This window comes from Oryctolagus cuniculus, chromosome 9 (genome assembly GCF_051225735.1).
Source record: "Oryctolagus cuniculus isolate XC-2025 breed Fujian yellow rabbit chromosome 9, ASM5122573v1, whole genome shotgun sequence".
In the NCBI taxonomy this organism is placed as follows: Eukaryota; Metazoa; Chordata; class Mammalia; order Lagomorpha; family Leporidae; genus Oryctolagus; species Oryctolagus cuniculus.
Genome location: NC_142875.1, coordinates 135,145,291 through 135,167,345, shown reverse-complemented (window position 1 = coordinate 135,167,345; position 22,055 = coordinate 135,145,291). Strand labels below are relative to the sequence as shown.

Genomic DNA, 22,055 nt, shown 5'->3' with positions numbered 1-22,055 from the left:
TCCACAAACCAGTATCTTAAACACTTTTTAAGACGGTGAAGACTTTGTGAATGTTTATGTATCCCTAATATTAACAAGTCAATATTCAAGAAAATATTCAGATTCAGAAAAAGATACATATTTTATGCTTTTAACTACTTTATAAATAATTTAATTAAAGTTGAAAACTGATTATTACACAGAAAACTATGTACATGTTTTGAAAGATCTATTTCTAAATCTGATAAATACATTTATCTACTTTTGAGAAAGGACTATGTTCAGGCTCAGGTTGATTTGCTTCTCTATTTGACTAAGCTATAGGAAACAGTTGCCATTTGTATAGAGTCCTTACACAGGAACAGTTCAGGTGACATAAAATTCCTCACTTACAAAACACACTAGACTTCTAGCGACAGCAACAGGAAATAGGACAGAATTTTGTTGTTGTTGTTGTGATTTTTTTGGGGGGTATAAAACAAGGCTGCAGGTGGTTGTGCGGGTCTCGAAAGAGGGAGCCACAGTCAACAAGCGCCAGGTTCCTTTCCATTTTTTCTCTCCTCCCATCTTAATGCGTGGTTCTTATCACTGAGCTTGTCTCAGGTAGAACACAGTAGCTAGAACTCCACCTTCACATATTCATTAGGAAATCGTAAGTCAGACAGGGAATAAAACAAACAGGTCCTCAGGTGCATCCGGCTCCACTTTAGGGAGCCCTTCAAAAAAAAAATAAGACTCAGCCAACTGTTGATTCCCATTAGTCTGAAGTTAATCACATGACCACATATAGTTGCAAGGAAGAAGAGACAAACTTTCAGCTAAGCACCTTGTGCACCAAAAAATAAAAAATAAAATCAGAGTTTTGTTGTTAAATAAGAGTATTGCATAGTTAACTGTCTATCCCACCAAAACCTATTACTGAAGCATTAAAAATACATGTGTTCCAATAGAAGTATTTTAATGACTTCGGCACAGTCCTTTTCTGAGATTCACTCTCCTACTGTTGCCATTAGTGGCATCAAAAGTCTTCACTCTGAAGCAGTAGTGAGTCAAAGGTTAATCCAGGCTGGATCCCGATCATGGGGTTGCAGTTTTCAGGCAGTTCCAAAGAGGTTAAGGAACTACAACTCTCATATCCTCACCGAGAATCTTGCTCCCCTACTCCACCAATTACTTCTTATGAATGGTTTTTTTCACTTTTTTTAAAAAAGGTTTATGTATTTATTTGAAAGGCAAAGTAGGAGGGAGAGGGAGAGACAGAGAGAGAGAGAGAGAGAGAGAGAGAGAGAATTATCTTTCTTCTCCTGGTTGACTCTCCAAGTGGCTGCAAGGGCAGGTTTGGGGCCAGGAGCTTCTTCCTGGTCTCCCACTTGGGTTCAGGGGCACAAGCACTTGGACCATCTTCCACTACTTTCCCAGGTGCATTAGCAGAGATTTGGACCAGAAGTGGAGCAGCCTGGACTTGAACTGGCACACATGAGATGCTGGCATTGCAGGCCGAGGCCTAACCTACCATGCTACAATGCCAGCCCCACATCATTTTAAAAGCAACAAAGCAAACCAAACCCTGTCAGACAAAGCGTGGCTTCCCAGTTCTGCTTGCACCGTCTTCCAACCAAACTGCAGAGTCCAGCCCTGTGTCCTACTACCAAGGAAAGCTGCAGCTGTCTCTGCTTTGAAGACAAAATACTTAGAGGGTATGGAAATTTGCTTCCCTTCTGGACTCAGTATTGGGGAGCATCTTTTGCACATGCCACTTAAACATCAATGAGGCTTTTTAGGTGTTGGTGAACATCAGTGAAAAGATAGATAAATAATGAGAGAAAGCACAAAGTGTTCAAGCGGTTTGTGAATATGCCTGTTAGCCATTTAAATAACCCTCCCCTACATGAGATGTTTGACTAGAGAGTAAGAGAGAGCAGCAAGCATGCGTGCCACAGCTGAGGCACTTTTCCAACCCAGACTGAAAATCCCACCATAAATAACACATTAAAATGCTGGTTGCTTTGTGCTGGTTTGTACTGTGATTTCAATATGCATCCTTATCAATTCTTTTGAGCCAAAATGTTCCCTGTTTCTTTCATTAGAAAGTACCTATCATTTATTAAGATGACTTCAGTCTGGGATCCACCAGCGAGAATAATAAAGAGATATTATTTGATGGAATTGATCTTTAACCCAAACTCTTTGTTCTGTTCCTTTGGTGACTCACTCCTTCAAGCACCACAGTCTAATGAAAATGAATCAATCTTGTTATATATTTCATTTTGTTAAATTGTTAAAGCAGTCTTGCCAGTGTTTTATTGTGGATTGTTAGGAGTTGTAATTACCTGCATATAATAAAAGTTAATTCTAGTCATCTATGTTTCTTAATTGCTTGGTCTTTTTTATGATTTGGAGTTACTTTTGTCATTTGATACTTGATAAATCTAAGGACAGTACTTCAAAATACTCATGGGGAAATGGAAACGAAAATCTTTTGGGTAAAAAAAAAATCCATGTATATGAAGAGCCTTCAAAAAGTTTGTATAAAATGCTTATTATGAAAAACTACACCTGGATAAAAAAAAAACAAAACTATGCCTGTAGATCAAATTTGAAGTGTATGTACAGTTCTTTCTTGTTTTGACAAAACACCTTGACAGCAGGTACTCCATTTTAGAGCATCTGAGCCTCCATCTTGAGAAAGCCCTCCCACCGTAAGACTCTGGTCTGAAACTATGATCTAAAAACAAGAGCAGTTCACTACATCCCACTAAGAAGAGCATACCGACCCCCTAGCATGATTGTTCAAGCTTAAAAACAGATAGGTGGCACCTGGGTTAATGATAAGATTGTGATTTGTCTATTTCCCACATGTGATTTAGGCCAATACCTGGATTAATGTCAAGATTATCAATGGAACTGTTAAGACTGTAACTGGAATCATCATGACTGTAATTGATATTAATTTTGCATAGGCCTTAAATGGTTAGTTTGATCCCAGTAACCATTTCCCCCCTTCCTGTTTTTGCCTTTATAATTCCTATCACTTTGGGGTAGAGAGTTCTTTGGGGCATGAGCCTACTCTTGGCCACCAGCAATAAAGGACTCAAAAATGTATCAGTGCGTGGCGCTCCTCTGTCAGCACTCGCTAAGGAACAAGTTTAACACAATTTAGAGACTTCACATGAAATATCAATTTCTGATGGCACTTTAAAATCAGCAGATGAGTTACCGTGGGCTTGAGCCTGCATACTTGGTCAGCTGCAACTGACCTGCAGTGGAAATGAGTCTCTATCTGGGTACCGGTATCATTTCCTTCTATTATTTAACAGCCCTCGCATGAGTTTAAGTTTGTGACCCCCAACACAGGTTAGGGTTAGGGTTAGCTCCACCAAACTGTAGAGTGGGAATTCTAAGCCTGTTTTTCCAAACTCATGATCCACTTTCTTTCCTCTGTTAATTACTGCTGTTCTTTCACGGGCAGTAAGTATTGAAAAAACCAGCCAGCTTGGCCAAAGATGATTCGACAGTCAAGACAAGTAGTATAAACGGTTTTCTGCCAGTAATTTTGAATTCAGATTTAGAAAATCTATGTAACCTTTGCATATAGCTAGAACTTTGATTGCCCTTTTGGGAGGTGTAGGGTGGGCTTCTTTTGACCTCACAAGTAGATCTCGTTTGAGAAAGAGTGGGAGAGAAGCAGAGATAAAGCCAGGACCCAATACTGGGATCCGTAAGATTGTCCTGAGTCCTTACAATAAAGACACCTTAAAACAGTTTCTGTGCCTTTAACAATCGTCTGAGCCTTCAAAATCCACTGACTCCTCTTCTCTATGCCTCAGTTTCCAAATCTTTCTGAGTTAAAGAAAAAAAAAACCTGATATACTTCAGCTCGTCAGTCAGAACTGTTTATGCTCAAGTCTATGTATTTTTTGAAAGCTGTAAACCATTCAAATCTAAGGCATATGTCCAACGCCTGAGAACCCAACAGATGAGAGAGTGGGGACAAAATTGTGGCAAAAGGAGAGCAATGCGCCCCAGGCTCCTGCAGCTCTGAGGCCCGGGGGTGAGGAGCGCCTTGCAGGGGATGCCACCGTGGTTCCAGCTGAAGTGGACGTCGTTCTCCTCTGGGACGGATGGACGTAGGAGGGTCGTTTCCTCAGGGCCAGGGCTTTTGCCAGCTTTCTGAAACTTCACGTCAGTCGGGTAAAAAGCCGCAGGAGAGCTCCGCGAGGGGCTCCGCGCTCGGCGACGCCCCCTGCCCCGCGTCTCTGAGGCGCTGTGCGGGCAACAGCTCGCAGCGCTCCGGCCCCAGCGGCCAGGCCGCTGCGTGGTCACCAGCGAGTTCTGTTGCTCACCGCACCTGACGCTGCGGGCCCGAGCCAAGCGCTTCCTCCTCGCCGGGCTGTCTTCTCTGCCCGTCAGTCCCCGGCCCCAACGCGGGGCTTGCTGAGGAGAAACGGCAGAAAGCAACTCCCGGGGGCCGCTCCTGAGCGAACGCAGCTCCGGCACGGCGAAGCACCGTCCCTAAGCCTTGCCAATTCGCTCGGCCGCGCTGACTGAAAACAAAAGCCCGCAGCCCGCCTGACCCGAGCTGCCGGCCTCCGGGACACGGTGGGCAGCGGCCCCGCTCTCCAGGTGCACCCGCACGGACGGCAGCGGAGGAAGCCAGGGCGGAGGCCACGCGCGCCCCTCTCTGAGCCGCCATCGTGTGTTCGACGGATTGTCTTGCGGGCGTCTCATTCGCCACAGGCCGTGCGTGAGGCATGGCTGGCGCGCAGGCCCGAGGCCCACCGCGTGTCTGTGAGGCAGGGCGGGGCGGGGCGGCGTCGCCGGCGGATGACGCGTAGGGCCGCCGGGCTTCGCCGGGCAGGACGGCTGCCGGTCGCAGGCGGTGACGCGTAGGGCGGGGAGGCGGTGCGTCGTGGAGAGATGACGAACGGGGCAGGAACGCCGCGGGGCGCAGGAGGATGACGAGCAGGGCGAGGCGGGGCGGACGCCGCGGCCGCCACTTCCTGGGGCCGCCGGCCGGGGCGCTCGCCGCACTCGACGCCGGAGCTGGCAGTCCGCGGCCGTCGCCATGTCCCACCAGACCGGCATCCAAGGTAACGGCCTCCGGCTCCGCCGGCGGGGAAGGGGCTCCCGGGGGACGCTAGCGGGGCGGGCTGGCGGAGCCGGTGCCCGGGCGGGCCGGGCTTCGGCGGGCGGCGCTCGCGGCTCCCCGGCGCCCCCGGGGTGCGACCCGCGTCCCGGGCGCCGCCACGTAGCGGAGGGACCCGCGCCGGCAGGCGGAGCGGGCAAGCAGGTCCTGCGCGCGGGCCTCGCCCAGTGTCCGGCCGGCCGAAGTCGTGTCCGGATCGCGGGTCGCGCTGGACACCGCCCGGGGCGGCCCCCACACCCGCCCGGGGGCGGCGGCATCTGGCGGCGTCGGTGCCGGCCGCCGAGCAGTGGACGCGGCTCCCGAGGGCCGGCGACCCCCGCGCCGCGGCTCCGCACCTGACAGGGGTCCCGAGCGCGGGTCCTGAGGGCCGGCGACCCCCGCGCCGCGGCTCTTCACCTGACTGGGTTCCTGAGCGCGGCTCTGCACCTGACAGGGGTCTCGAGCGCGGGTCCGCACCGGACAGGGGTCCCGGGGGTCGGCGACCCCCGCGCCGGGGCTCCGCACCTGACAGGGGTCCCGAGCGCGGGTCCTGAGGGCCGGCGACCCCCGCGCCGCGGCTCCGCACCTGACAGGGGTCCCGAGCGCGGGTCCTGAGGGCCGGCGACCCCCGCGCCCCGGCTCCGCACCTGACAGGGGTCCCGAGCGCGGGTCCGCACCTGTCAGGTGTCCTGAGGCCGGGCGCGGCCGGGCCAGTGGCTCGCTGGGGGTGCGCGTGTGACGCCAGGGGAGCTTTCTGGCTGTGTCAGCCCAGTGCTGGCACTGTAGGTTTTTTGAGATAGAAAACTGTAACCAGGAGCATAAGACGGCTTGCATTTTATTGGCTTTGTCTTTGGAATTTACTGTTGTTTTTCATGGAAAAATACAGTCAGCTGTCGAGGGAAGTGTCTCTGTCCTAAGCTTGAACCTGAACCTGAAGAGAATCGAAGGAAGTTTGCAACATTGCAAACGAGCGTCCAGGGCGTTCTTCAGAGTTGTGATCCGGCCGATGCTGGGTGGGAGTCAGTGCAGTCCATCCACTCCGCTGTTACTTCTGCCGCAGAATTATCTAGCTCAAGCGGATTAGAATGAATATATTTTTAGAGTATACTGCTGCCTATGTGGTGACCACTGTCCTTTGTCTTTGTCATACCCCTAAGAGGATGCTACATAATCTAAATTTTTCTTTGTATTCAGTTTTCTCCCTTATATGTGTAGCAAAAGAAAGTATTCCCAGCTAAGTGTAAAACAATAGGGTTACTTTTCTTTATCTTTTCCCACAGCAAGTGAAGATGTTAAAGATATCTTTGCCAGAGCCAGAAATGGAAAGTACAGACTTCTGAAGATATCTATTGAAAATGGTTAGTTAAACATCCTAAAGTCCTGTTTGTCTCTGGGTTCTTGGGTGTTGTTTTCAAACTTTACGTGTCAGTGATTTGCAGTAGTAATTAGTGTGAAGCAAATTCAGAGTTTGTGAGAGGTAACTTGAATTCCTCATGTCTCCTGTGTTCTCAATTCTGAAGCTGACTGCCAGGAAACACAGATGTTTTTGGTGTGACACATGTCTTCCTCCTTGATTTTTTGTGTCTTGGTTTCTACACTACAATCCTTTTGTAATGTCCATGCCTACAGGACTGAAAAAAAGTAAATAGGTGATTACCAAAAGCAGCAAAACACACACATAAACTAATAGTTATTTGTGAATTATTTTTCAGTTAAAAAATTGTTTTGATGTAGAAATATAAAATTTCAGACTCTCCCATTTTGATCACCTGATTGTAGCTGTGCTCCAGAAATGATTACCTTGTTTGGGGAAGTGTTGAGAGCTTAAGGAGCTGTAATTTGATTCTTTGAGAACCAGTCTGTAAGCTGGGAAACCGGTTAAGTAGAAGAATGTTTTAAGTCAGGTAGATTTGAAGTTGAACAATTACATTATTACTACTTGATCACAAATGAATATGTGAAAATATTCCATTGGCCTCATTTCTTAAATACTGTGAAATATTTGCTTTGAGAAAGTGATTTGTTCTTTCAAAATCTAGAAGTAAATCTGTTTTCCTTTTTTTATTAAAAAAAATGCCAAAATAGTTTGTAAAACATGCAATTGTCCTTCTATACAATGTTTACTAAAAAGCAGCATATTTTAGAAATACTGAGCTAATATGTTGAATGCCATACTCCCCAAGTAACTAGTTAAGTAACTCAGGTGGAAAAGTTGAAGTTGCTATTGTACCTCTGAAGAAGGAAAATGCCACTTTTACTAAATATTTTCTGGCTTTACTTTTTGTTTTAAGGGAAAATTTTAAAATAAGGAAATTCTGAAGAACAGAATAATTTGGTCAATGCTTATACCTCCCCTTAATATCATTTTGTAACAGCTGCTTCCGACCTTTTCTTAAATTTAATGTTTTTCTGATACAGTTCCATTTCCTGACCTGTTCCCCCTGAGACAGCGGTGGGAGTTTTATATTTGTGCCATCTCCTTTTTACATAAATCCCTAACTAGCTGTTGTGCTGTTCGTGTTTCTAAGTTCACATAAACCACATTATCCTCTATCACTCTGAATTTTCCTTTTCCTGTAAATTTTGTAATTGGCTTTTATGGAGCACTCATTAGTTGCTGTGCACGTATTACATGTCCATGGTTTTCCTGATGAACAGTCATTCCCAGTTTTCACTGTTGTGGCATACTGCCGCAGTGAACACCTTTGTGCAAAAGTCCGACAGGTTTTCTGTGCAGGTTCAGTTACACTTTTACCTCATTCTGCCAAATATCACCACACAGTGATTGTACCAACTCAGGCTTCTGGGTAGATTTTAAAATCTATAGCATTGTGCTCAAACAGGAGCTAAACCGACTTTATGTAATACACCTTCGTATATGTAGTTAAGTGTTAATTTCAGAAATGGTGTTTTTGGGTGACAGTACAGTTTTGTTTATTAAATTTATTTGACAGGTAGAGTTATAAACAGAGAGAGACAGGTCTTCCTTCCATTGGTTCACCTCCCAAATGGCTGCTGTGGCCGCCACTGTGCCATTCCGAAGCCAGGAGCCAGGTGCTTCCTCCTGGACTCGCATGGGGTGCAGGGCCCAACACTTTGGCCATCCTCCACTGCACTCCCGGGCCCCAGCAGAGAGCTGGACTGGAAGAGGAGCAACCCGGACTAGAACCCGGCACCCACATGGGATGCCGGTGCCACAGGCGGAGGGCTAACCAAGTGTGCCATGGCGCTGGCCTCGGCAGTACAGTTATTTAAATATATCTTGTTGATAATTTATAGCCCAGACATTTTGGAAAGTAGAACTGTATTCACCCATTATTTAACCATTCAGCTTAACTGTTAGGATCGTTTTTATGTGTTCCTTTCTTGTGCTGTATATTAAACACTTCAATCATGCTGTTCGTAAAATCTTAATATCTGTTTTAATAGTACTTTATATTGTAATTATATTCTGTTACCACCTTTTTTTTTCAACTTTTGGTGTAACAGTAATTTGGAAATAACTACATATTAATTTATTCTCCTAGTGTTTATCAGACTACCACTTGGTATTTCAAACCATTTATATATCTTTAAATACTGCTTTTCACAGAGCAACTTGTGATTGGCTCCTCTCGTCAGCCTTTAGACTCTTGGGATAAGGATTATGATCCTTTTATTTTACCCCTGTTGGAGGACAAACAGCCATGCTACATATTATTCAGGTTAGATTCTCAGAATGCCCAGGGATATGAATGGATATTCATTGCCTGGTCTCCAGATCATTCTCATGTAAGTAATTTTTAAATTTGTTTATTAAATCATAGAAGGACATTTTTCTGAATGTTTCTAGGCCAAGTCAAGGTTAAGAAGCAGTAGTCATTTCCCATAGAAGGAAATGCGCATAGAGAAAATATTTGAATTGCTTATGTAAAATCAGGATAATGCACTTAGATTCGGAAGTCTTGCCCTTGAAATCAAAATAATTAGCATTTACCTAAAATTTTTAATTTTACTGTCTGGTATATTAAATGATATGGGCCTCTGAAGAATGAAGCTATTTTGTCCTGAGAGATAATTGTATTAAATCTGAGGACTAATTGAGTATTACATTTTGTTATTATTCCCCATACATTGTTAATGGACATGTGCACAGCAAGTATTTCTTTTAGGATTGTAGACTTGGTAAATAGAACAGAAGATAAGATGAGGATATGATCCCAGCACACAGAAGTGATACATGTCTTAGTGACAGCTCCACTCCTTACTGTGACCAGATCATTGCACATGTATCCCTGGGTTAAAATGCTGCCTGGTGGCTGGTGCCGCGGCTCAATAGGCTAATCCTCCACCTGCGCTACCGGCACCCTGGGTTCTACTCCCGGTCGAGCGCCGGATTCTGTCCCGGTTGCTCCTCTTCCAGGCCAGCTCTCTGCTGTGGCCCGGGAGTGCAGTGGAGGATGGCCCAAGTCCTTGAGTCCTGCACCGCATGGGAGCACCTGGCTCCTGGCTTTGGGTCGGCGTCTCAGCTGAAGCACACCAGCCGTAGCGGCTATTTGGGGGGTGAGCTAACGGAAGGAAGACCTTTCTCTCTTTAACTTTGCCTGCCCCCCCCCCCCAAAAAAAAAAAAAACCAAAAAACGCTGCCTGGTGGTACCCTCTGAATGGACAAGTATTCTGTGTCAGTTAAAGAAATACAAACACTACCCAGAAAGAAATACTGCATTTGACCCTGCAGGATTATGAAATTATTTCTATTAATTGGTAGCTTTTGTTAGCAACTTGCCATAGATCTCTCCAGACTCTGTTTTATTGGTGTGTAGTGTATTTCCCTTTATCCCACATCCCTGATAGAATGGTATATGCCATAAGTGAGCCCTGGATAGTTGATGCTTGACAGCCTGATTAGTAATATCTGATCTAGCTTTGAGTAAAATGTTGCCAGCAAGGTTACTTCATTTCAGTGTTTTCTCTTTAAGACGCTATTTTAAGTAGGTTGTTACTCTTGAGCTCATTTTATGCTTTGACAAATGAGGAGTTTTTAAGAATTTATATTTTTTCCATTTTAACAAAGTTACATAGATTGAAATCTACCTTAATAGTCATCGATAATGTGGAGGCTCATGTTTTTATGGTTGTTTGTACACGTTTAGCATGTTATGGTCAGTGGGCTTCAGTTTTAGCACAGTTTATTTTCAGTGTACTTGTAGATTTTTTTTTACATTCAGAATATTCCTTTTTTAATGATGTCTTTTCATGTCTAATTGTGAATTTTCTCAACTGAATAGGTTCGTCAAAAAATGTTGTATGCAGCAACAAGAGCAACTCTGAAAAAAGAGTTTGGAGGTGGCCACATTAAAGATGAAGTATTTGGAACAGTGAAGGTACAAACCTAGGTTTTCAATGATACAATTAGAATGACTGATGAAGAACTCCTAGGTAATGCATAATTGATATGAAGCTGCATGGATGAATCTATAAACCTAAGACTAAAAGAAAATGGTGGTTTTTTTATATATCAGACAAGTTAATGCTAATATATCACTAATTTTGAATTCATTCATTTGTACCTTTGACATTGAGGATAAAAGGTATTGAAATACACTTATCCTAAAATACTTACATGGTAATGACATGTGTTTAGGTATACATACAAAAATTAAGAAAATTGAAATATTTTTGAACAGTTTGTGTGTGTTTAGAGCTTTTCTGATTCAGAATATAATGTAATCTAGTGGGTAGGACACAATTCAAAATGGGAATGTGTTTACGATTGATTGTAAGGTGGTCTTAATTTAATTTTATAAGCCTCAGTCTCAAACTGTGAAGGTTTTTTTTTTTTTTTTTTTTTTTTTTTTTAATAGGCAGAGTGGACAGTGAGAGAGACAGAGAGAAAGGTCTTTCTTTTGCCGTTGGTTCACCCTCCAGTGGCCGCCGTGGCCGGCGCGCTGCGACCAGCGCACCACGCTGATCCGAAGGCAGGAGCCAGGTGCTTCTCCTGGTCTCCCATGGGGTGCAGGGCCCAAGCACTTGGGCCATCCTCCACTGCACTCCCGGGCCACAGCAGAGAGCTGGCCTGGAAGGGGGGCAACCAGGACAGAATCCGGTGCCCCGACCGGGACTAGAACCTGGTGTGCCGGCGCCGCTAGTTGGAGGATTAGCCTATTGAGCCGCGGCGCCAGCCAACTGTGAAGTTTTGATAGGTAGACCACTTTTGAGTTTTTTTCTCTTTATATAAAAAGTGTGGTAATTTCCTCTGAATAATTACAGAAAAATTACTTAAATAATCATATAACTCAGAATATAAAGGTTGATTATTGATAATTATAGGGCCATTCCCCCTAAAGGCTAATTATAGTTGTTTTGTAGACTTGAGCATGACCAGGTTCATTGGCTAGCATCACCACCAACAAACTTCATACAAAAGATTTTCTGATAAAAACTTCAGCAAATGAAGAGTAGGTACTCTTCTCCCTTAAAAAGTTTTTTTTTTTTTTTTAAAGATTTTATTTATTTATTTGAGAGGTAGAGTTACAGACAGTGAGAGGGAGAGACAGAGAGAGAGAAAGGTCTTCTTTTAGTTGTTACCCCCCCCAAATGGCCGCTATGGCCGGAGCTACGCCAATCCAAAGCCAGGAGCCAGGAGCTTCTTCCCTGTCTCCCATGTGGGTGCAGGGGCCCAAGGACTTGGGCCATCTTCTATTGCTTTCCCAGGCTATAGCAGAGAGCTGGATTGGAAATGGAGCAGCTGGGACTAGAACCGGCGCCCATATGGGATGCTGGCACGGCAGGTGGAGGTTAACCTGCGCCATGGCCCCGGCTCCCTTAAAAAATTTTGAAACTTTTAAGATAAATGATTAAAGAAAAGTAAGAAGAGATGGTAAATGATTTGTTTTATTTCTAGATAATAACTTATCCAATTCTGTGCTCACAGGAAGATGTATGCTTACATGGGTATAAAAAATACTTGCTGTCACAGTCTTCGCCTGCCCCACTGACTGCAGCTGAGGAGGAGTTACGGCAGATAAAAATCAATGAGGTAAATTAGAACTTTGAAGCTCTTGTAATATTTAAATGTTTGAAGATACCATATTTATATACATATGGGGTTAATAACTACAGGAATGAAATTATATAGCTTAGCTTTATTCAGTTTAGTTTAGAGACTGTTTAATATTTTCCAGAGAAAGCTGAAAAATGAACAACAAACTACGTACCAATTTCCAGAGTTCTAGTAATGTCTTATCAGGATAGTAAATCTTCCTACTGGAAGTATAACTGTTAACTTTATATTTTGAATAGTTTGTGAATGGGAAAAGTGTGTGTTACATATTTAGTGCAAAGAGTATATTAAATAAGTTTACCTGAAGCAGGTTGTTTTGTTATTTCAGAAGCAGTGATGATTTAAACACAATGAAATACAAATTATATAGAGTGTTCACGTTTTCTTGAAGCTCTGTGAACACTGCTTTGATGGAGACATGTATGGAAGATAATTATTTGAGTCCAGCGTATTAGAATCAGTAACTTTCAGCCATATTATTATTACCGTATCTGTAATGTGCTTTTGGTAGCCATTCTAATTGTGCATTGGAATAACTACTATTTTTTTACTGAAATTTTGTAGAAAAGTCGCCAAAACTAACCAGGCTAATAGGAGTCAGTCTGGGAAATGGTTGACTATCATCTAATAATAAATTGGTAGCAAAGATCTGTCATTATATTATTGTAGCTCAAGTCATTTGAGTAGAGCTTTATGTGATTTTTTTTACACATTTGATAGTTTGTTTTATTCCTTGCAATCAGAGCCCAGAGGATCGTATTGGGGTATGCATTTGCATATGTTCTATGATGTTCTCATTATCCAGTATCATTTATGCTGTAGAATTTCCATTCATTTTTTTTAAAGTAAAATTTCAATTTGACTTTCTGTTGCAACACTGCAAATGACACCCTATGCCGACTATCATTTATCAAATATAAAACCTCAGACATGTGCCTTGAAAGCTTTCTTAAAGTCTCCCTCTCCTAAACCTGCACAACTATGTTCTTAGTAAAGAAAGCTCTAAGTCTGGACCTTCTGCAGTAGTATACCTTGTTAAGTTGTGTTGTGTCTTTGTATACTGTTTGTACTCCTTGCAATTCAGTGCATGTTGTTTGTGTTGCATTTTATGTCCTACAGAACAAAGTAAAAATCTATACATACTGTTTGTATATCGTAAAACTAAAGGTATAATCTAATGACACCTTGAAGAGCTTATGTAGCTCATTGAAATGTGCCAGATCAAACACACAAACCCTCAGAGCCCCACTAACCCTGCACACTAATTCAGACATTTACTCCCACATTTTCCTAAAGATGTTATCATGCACTCTGCATGCTTACACATTGCTAGCAGGACCATGAACAAATGTGAAAAATGATTTGCTTTTTAAGTTCGTAGTGTTGTAGTATTCATTTTAACGGTAGGCTGGGCAAGGGTTGAAGGATGCTCTTTTGCAGAGATCGAGTTTTCATATTTTTGCAGTTTGATGCTGCCAAATGCTAAAACTTTGCCAGTCAATTAAATCTGTTATACCCAGGTGCAGACTGATGTGAGTGTGGACACTAAGCATCAAACACTACAAGGAGTGGCATTTCCTATTTCTCGAGAAGCTTTACAGGCTCTGGAAAAGTTGAATAACAGACAGCTGAACTATGTGCAGTTGGTAAGCAGTGTGCATGACTGTTAACTTACCTTGCATAAGGTTTATTTGTAATGGGATGTAAAAAATTAAATTTGCTTCCTGATTTAATTACAAAAGCAACAAGTGTTCATTATGGAAAAGTCATACATCCCGTGTCTGTTTTTTTTTATTGTGAAATTTTAACTTAATTTCTACCTGTGTCTTAATGTATTTTGTTTCTTATTGTCAGGAAATAGATATAAAAAATGAAATAATAATTTTGGCCAATACAACAAATACAGAATTAAAAGATTTGCCAAAGAGGATTCCTAAGGATTCAGCACGCTACCATTTCTTTCTGTATAAACATTCCCATGAAGGAGACTATTTAGAGTCCATAGGTAAAAGATACATGTTTAACAAGTTGTCCTCGGTTTACTTGTTGATATTTCTGCAGTATATTTGTATTTTGTTCCCAGAAGGCTTAATTGTACTTTTATGAGATTTATGAACTTGCTTTAGTTGATATGCTAATCATATGTTGGTATTTTAACTTGCAGTTTTTATTTACTCGATGCCTGGATACACATGCAGTATAAGAGAACGGATGCTGTATTCCAGCTGCAAGAGCCCTCTGCTGGAAATTGTAGAAAGACAACTACAAATGGATGTGATAAGAAAGGTAGACTTGCCTGTTTTAAATTTGTCAGTTTTTGCTAGATTTTTCTTGCCACTTACATGTAGTAGATGATGTATAATTGTGATTCATAAAAATGACAGCAAACCCTTCAGCACTCCTCGCCATGACTAAGGCTGACCTGGGAGGCTGCCACCTCTGTAGCTCTGGCCTCACTGATTCAGTAGCTACAAGCTTCTTATACTGTTTAAATTTAAATGTAAATTCACATCAAGTGTGGACTTCAGTTTCTCAGTTCTGCTAGCCACATTTCAGTGCTCCTTTAGATACGTGGCTTGTGATTGCTGTGTTGGGTCGTGCAGAGTCCTGTCCATTGCTGCTGGACCTGTTAGTAACAAGGAAGTGCAGTCTCCATTTGTAAACCTGAGTCACGGGTGGTAAGGGATCTTTCCAGTTGTTAGGGAGGAAGGGAACAAGCATAAGAACTTGAATTTGGGGAACTAAGAAACCAGTTTCCTTAAATTTAGTTTCTTAAATTCAAATAACACATGGGAGAGATGGTTTATTCTCGATCCCCTAACTCTGAAGAACTACCATGATTTTAGGTAATGAATCCTGCAAGCCTTTGATCTTAAGAATCACTGTAGCATGGATAGAAACTTCTACAGTGGGGCACCTGACCTTTTTCTATAAAGAACAAAAGATAAATACTCTAGGCTCTGCCTAGCCACAAATGGTTGGTCATGTGTTCTTTTAGGGTCTTTTTTCTCCCCCAATCTTTAAAAACATGAAGCACTCTTAACTTGCACTTCAGTTAACCTGTAGGCCATAGTTTGCCGACTTCTGGAGTTTTTTCAGGGACACAAGTGATGAAGTGGACCATGAATAATGCTTCTGGGATACTCACATGTAGTATATCAGAATAACTGGAGAGTGAAGTGGTGCCTTCTCTTTTTAAACACTGCTTAAATTGGAACAGGAAGAAGGAGCCAAGTTGGAAGTGATAATAGCTGGGCATGTATGAAAGCAACTCAGCCTTCTCCCTCAACCCCTAGAAAAGATGCAGTATGTAAGATCATTGACCTCAGTTGTTGGAATGAGAGTTGTGTCTTGGTCAACATTCATACCTGAGAACTGGCTTATTATGTGTGATGGGTTTAGAGTACCATGCTTGTTTATATTGTATCTCACTGCTAATCTCATCCTTACAGATGGAGATAGACAATGGGGATGAGCTGACTGCAGACTTCCTTTATGAAGAAGTGCACCCCAAGCAGCACGCACACAAGCAGAGTTTCGCAAAACCAAAAGGTCCTGCAGGAAAAAGAGGAATCCGAAGACTAATTAGGGGTCCAGCTGAAACAGAAGCCACTGCTGATTAAAATTGTTGCATTAAACATTGCAATACTAGTTTTTTAAAAGTCCAGCATTTAGTACAGGAGAACTGAAATCATTCCATGTTGCTATAGAGGAGGGAAAAATTGTACTTTTTGAAAAACGGCACTTTTCACTTCAGTGTGTTTTTAAAATTAATGTTATAGAAGACTCATGATTTCTATTTTTGAGTTCAAATTAGAAAAGCGTTCAACATAGTAATATTTAATTTTGTCACATTGTTTTCATAGAGTGTTGATTCCACACTTTCACATAATTCTTAAAGTTTGTATAGTTGAGCCAATTCCAGAAAAGTCTAATGTCTTAAAATAGAGTATACTTCTTGTTACTCTTCAGTGAGTCAGTGAGTCACTTTTTAATGGAGGAAAGACCTTAAATTGTTCACACTGCGTGATGAATGTGTTAGGGGCCAGGTTCGATGACTTTGTAACCTGGAATGTTGGTGTGCCTGTGAAGGCGGGAAGTTGCTCCCTTGAGGAGTGGTGTGGACAGGCTGGGATCACGGCTGCAGCTGTGGGGAGAGTGCTTGGTTGCAGCAGTCTTTTTCTACTTGACTTTTTTTTTTTTTTTAATGGCATTAACACTTCAGATCAGCTCACTCTGAAATTTGAAGGGTACCAGGTTTTTTCTATGCTGCAGGATTTCTGATGACAGTGAAAGACTTTGAACACAGCCTTAGGAAATTCTAGTGCTTTAAAAAAATGTCCATTTTCTAAGTCATTTTAAGTACTGTGAGGCCAAATATGTACGTTCAGATTGAAGTGTAAATTAATAGCTTTCAAAAGGAAGCAAAGAGTCTTGGACATCAAGATTGATGGTTTTCTTCATGGAAAATACATTTTTTGAAAAGCTTCCTGAAGCCCCCTTGTATTTAGAGGCAGTAGTGCTCTGTTTTGAGAAAATACTGAGATTTTAAAATGTTTTAAAGTCCCACTGTTTATCAGCCTGATATGGATAAACACTTAAGAATGTTATTTCAGTTAAAATCTTTTCAAAACACATTTAATTGTTTTCTAAAGCTCCATTTTCGGTTACAACCTAGAAAGATGTTGAGCCTCATCTTTACTTTGATACTTGAAATTGAGGGAGCAAGGGCAGTTCACAGTGAACCTGTTGAGCCTGCTGCGGGGCCATGCCTGTGTGGAGTGTGCAGAAGGAACTCTGGGCATCTGCGATTTGGACTTTCTTGATCTAAACTTTATGCTGCGTAAAACAGATCTCAAATGCACATTTCATAGTATGAAATATGAAGCACTCATTTCCAAACCTTATCATCTAAGGTAATATATGCACCTTTCAGAAATTCAGTGTGTGTTGAAGTAAAGCATATTAGAATAATTATGGGTTGACAGATTTTTTTATTAGAATTAAGAGTGTGTGGGGCTTTTTGTTTACAAGTAATCAGCCTAATATTTACATGTGCAAAATAACTGACAATGTTGCACTTGTTTACTACAGATAGTTGTTCCATGAGTGCAAACATGAGCGCTCTCAACACACAATCATATTAGGAAAGGAGGAGCTGTGTTGCAGACGGCAGCTGCAGCTTGTCACTTCTGCCAGGAAGCCTGACTGATGAGACGGAAACAATAGTGTTTCCTGTACCATCCATGTGCAATTGTACTTTAGATCCCACTACACTACATCAAAGTAATGGACATTCCAGGATATAGATGTGATTATATAATCTTAAGTGTTACGACACCAATGATTGCTAAAATCAGTGAGTATAACTCATTGTTTACAGTATGTTTTAGCTGGCACTAGGTGGTGAATAACATATTCCCAGTACCTTTATAGCAGTGAAGAGTTAACATGCCTTCTGTGGATGTTTTATAAGTGCATTTTATATCACAATAAAAATTTTTCTCTTTAAGTTGTATATGTTTTGTTCTGCTTTTCTTCTATAACTTTAAAAAATATTTTGGATAATTTTGCATAGTTGAATATGTTGTTATAGGTTACAAATCCCTTTCATTAATTAGCCTGCTTAAGTTCAGAAAAGATTTCAATTGGGTTAAAACCTAGGTAAGAACAGTTGTGACTATAGAATGCTTAAACTGGGATTTTCCCAGCATGGTGGCAGTAATAGAAATGTCATGAATTAATTCATACTGTGATAGAAGCACCCCAGTAAGTTAGGGTGACCAGCTTACTTGACAGTAAATTCAGGTGACTTGCTGTTCTTTTGAAAAATGTTGATTGCTCTCGTGTGTGTGCAGCTGAGTACCACATCATTTTTATTAGGGACACACTACAGAATAGATGTCTTTTGTAACAGTGTAGGAAGACAATATGGCTGTTGGATGAGCTGTAACAAGTGCAGGGGTTACTCACCATCTAGGGCTTGGACATCTCCACTGCAGGGTACCTGGCAATGATCAATCTTTGAAGAATTTGTGCTTATGCTGTCAGGAGACTTTGGAATAAATTAGAGTGTGATTTATGAGCTGTACAGAGACTGCAATAGAAAGAGCTATAGAAAGAGTTATGTAAGTGGCAACAGACGTGTCTTCTACATGGCCAATCAGGCAGAAATCAATGAAAAGAGAAGCAGAGATAGTGAAGGTGAACAGGTCAGATAACCTTACAAGCATCTTCACCCCAGTAAAAAGTGCCTGATGCCTGGATGGCCAGTAGAGAAAAATGTCTGTCATACACCCTTGGATGTAATACTGGGTCACCAAGACAGACGTAGAAACCCAGGAAGAACGTCTCATCCTCGGTCTATTGCTGTTTCAGAGTTAAACACAAAACATAATTTCAGTTTGTAATTTTTTTTTCTAAGTCACAGTACATGATAATTGTCACTGTACACTCGCACCCTTTCTCTGTAAGTTTGGATGTTGTCAAAACCTTTTAGCCACAAACATAATTCAGTGTGTAATACCACCACCTAGCACTGCCTTACTCATTTGTACATTTCCATCTACATTTGAACACTTTGTCCTGCAGTTTCTAGAGAACAGAGACATTGTCTCCTATTCATTGTATTGTATTGCATTTGCTTTTATAAATGCTGAGCCCATAGAGAACAATCTATAAATACTTGCTCAATGAGTATTTTAGGCAAGAGTATTTCCTAAGATGAAATTCCTGATTTCCTCAGAGGAATGAAATCTCAGCATTAACTTCGGAGATTGTTGCTATTGTCTCTACCTTGACCATCTCTGAGGTGAGAATCTGAAGGATCAAAAGCCATTTCTCCATGTTCATCCTTGTAGTAGAATAGTAACCTAGCAGGTCCATATGGATCTGCGGCCATTTAAGGCCATGGAACCAAAAAGTGGGAGGAATAACCGCTTAGAAAGTCTTACACTTCTCCCAATGATGATGTCAGAAAAGCAAAACATTCACTAAATACTCCTTCTAACACCTGCTTGTTCCCCACAGACTATATTGAGGGCAACTCAGAACTGTAAAGCTTTATTTGGCCAGCTAGTTAGTAATCAGTGGGTCAGAAACAGGAAGAAAAGACAGTTGTTCCCCTAGGAATGGGCTATGCCAGTGGTTCTCAACCCTGCTGTTGCTGCACAGTGTCTTGAAGGCATCAACAAGTCTTCAAGTATGCAAACCTCTATCAAAAAAGTCTTTCAAAAATCATGCTCATTTTTTTTGTTTCTATAATAGACTTTAGTAAGCATATTCCAAATGAACTTATCAATTCGATACCACCAGAGGCCCTTAATTTCTGCCTTGAGAGGAACAGTGCAAATCACACCCAGTGCAGGCTGAGGACAGCTGCTGTGCTGTTTCTTCCCACAGTGGAGAAACTATCATAGGCTTAGGGGTCTGTGACGGAGCCGACACACCTGGTGGAGGGAAGGTGTGACAGCAAACCACAGCAGCGTCACAGTGAGTCACCCTTGGCCCACTTTGCTCACCGTAACGTTCAGGGGCTACCAGAATAACAAGTCGAGTTCTGAGCCCCAGGTCCCCTGTGATTTGCACGACTGTACAACTGTGCTGCTGCTGATCTTCTGTGCGCAGAAGCCTTGCTGCCACGTTCACGTACTCCAACTGCCCATCTGTCGTGGTCTGCAATCCCACATCTCAGTCGTCTGAACACACTCATATTCTGCTATATTGCTTTCTGCTTCATTCGTGGGTCTAAAGTTCTCAGTTATGGGTGCAACTAGCCAAGAAGCCATGGTTAATGCCTGCTTGGGATTACTGACTTAAAAAGAGGTAAAGTTCAGTTGTACCTGAGAGTGTTGCTGAACCTAGTTTTCATAAATCTGATGTTAATTTCATTCGATGAAATGGAAACATCTACCAGATTATATATGTGCAATTTTCAAGATAGTAAAAGTTTACCTTCCTAATTTTAATATGGCTTGGTCATATACCACAAGCAGAGTTACATATATGGAACTTTACATATAGGCTTTTTTTTTTTTTTTTTTAGATTTTTTTTTTTTTTTTTTTTGGACAGGCAGAGTGGATAGTGAGAGAGAGAGACAGAGAGAAAGGTCTTCCTTTGCCGTTGGTTCACCCTCCAATGGCCGCCACAGCTGGCGTGCTGCGGCCAGCGCACCGTGCTGATCCGAAGGCAGGAGCCAGGTGCTTCTCCTGGTCTCCCGTGGGGTGCAGGACCCAAGCACTTGGGCCATCCTCCACTGCACTCCCTGGCCAAGCAGAGAGCTGGCCTGGAAGAGGGGCAACTGGGAAAGAATCCGGTGACCTGACCGGGACTAGAACACGGTGTGCCAGCGCCGCTAGGCGGAGGCTTAGCCTAGTGAGCCGCGGTGCAGGCCTACATATAAGCTTTTAAGAAATAGTTAAGGGGGCCATCACTGTGGTACAGCCCGTTAACGCCCTAGCCTAAAGTGCCGGCATCCCATGTGGAAGCCTCAGCTTGAGACTTGGCTGCCCCATTTCCGGCCCAGCTCTCTGCTATGGCCTGGGAAAGCAGTAGAAGATGCCCCAAGTCCTTGGGCCCCTGCACTCATGTGGGAGACCTGGAGGAAGCTCCTGGCTTCAGATCAGCGCAGCTCTGGCCGTTGCAGCCAATTGGGGAGTGAACCATTGGGTGGAGGACCCCCCCCCCCCCCGCCTCTCCTCTAACTCTTTCAAACAAAAATAAATAAATCTTTAAAAAAGGAAATAGTTATCACTTTTTAAAAGACATTTATTTGAAAGAGTTACAGAGAAGGAAAGACAGAGACATAGATAAAGAAGTCTTCCATCCACTGGTTCACTCCCCAAATGGCCAGGGCTGGGCCAGACTCAAGCCAGAAGCAAGGCGTTTCATCTGAGTTTCCATGTGTGTGCCGGGGCCCAAGCAGTTGGGCCATCTTCCACTGATTTCCCAGGTGCATTAGCTGGGAGCTGGATTGGAAGTGGAGCAGCCAGGACTTGAACTGGTGCTGATATGGGATGCTGGTGCTGCAAACAGCAGTTTAACCCACTATGCCACAGTGCCGGCCCCAAATCATCATTTTAAAATAAATACTTATGTAAGCATTATCAGTGTCATAAACCATGCTGTATCCCAAATTCTGTGGGTTCCTGTTGAGATTAATTTTAATTAAGTCACTTACTTTATTTTCAATTAGCAAATGTTTCTTTTAACACTTAATTGTGATCTAGTACTCCATTTTCTAGGAAGGCATTTTGGGAAGATCTACATGGACACTGAAGACAGTTGGCATCTACAGCCATGGCTCACCTTATCAACTTTTTTTTCCTTAAGATTTATTTATTTGAAAGGCTGAGCTATGGATAAAGAGACAGAATAACAGATCTTGAACCTGTTGGTTCCCACCCCAGCCAAGTCTGGGCCAGTCTAAAGCCAGAAGCTAGGAACTCTGAGTCTCCCACAAGAGTGGCAGGAGCCATACTTGGGCCATCATCTGCCTTCCCAGGCACATTAGCAGGAAACCAGATGGGAAGCAAGGCAGCTGGCTCTCAAACTGGCATTCTAATATGAGATGCTAGCATTGCAAGCAGCTGCTTAACTGACTATGCCACAACCTCAGCCCTTTTGTGGAACACGAAAGCCATCGTGTGGGGTCCAACGCTGTGGGTCAGCAGGTAAAGCTGCTGTCTGCAGTAATGACATCCTGTATGAGCATGGGTTCAAGTCCCGACTGCTCCACTTCCAATCCAGCTCCCTTCTAATGCACCTGGGAAAGCAGGGGAAGATGGCCCTGGCTCCTGGCTTTGGCCTGGCCCAGCCCTGGACATTGCAGCCATTTGGGGAGTGACCAGTGGATGGAAGATCTTTCTGTCTCTGCCTGTAACTCTGCCTTTCAAATAAATAAGTAAATC

General features: G+C 42.8%; 1 protein-coding gene across 2 annotated transcripts; it reads left to right on the top strand.

Annotated features, from left to right (window-relative positions):
- The first annotated feature begins 5,006 nt into the window (after positions 1 to 5,006).
- On the top strand, positions 5,007 to 17,664 carry TWF1 (twinfilin actin binding protein 1). 2 transcript variants are annotated; one of them, XM_051839308.3, is made up of 10 exons: positions 5,007 to 5,069; positions 6,385 to 6,462; positions 8,697 to 8,875; positions 10,372 to 10,467; positions 12,018 to 12,122; positions 12,890 to 12,910; positions 13,667 to 13,792; positions 14,001 to 14,151; positions 14,311 to 14,432; positions 15,599 to 17,664. In XM_051839308.3, exons 1-10 carry the CDS (start codon positions 5,045 to 5,047, stop codon positions 15,767 to 15,769), a joined length of 1,074 nt encoding a protein of 357 aa, XP_051695268.1. In that variant the 5' UTR covers positions 5,007 to 5,044; the 3' UTR covers positions 15,770 to 17,664. The 2 variants fall into 2 exon arrangements, with proteins under 2 accessions (XP_051695268.1, XP_051695267.1); XM_051839307.3 differs by lacking the exon at positions 12,890 to 12,910.
- Positions 17,665 to 22,055: the final 4,391 nt, after the last annotated feature.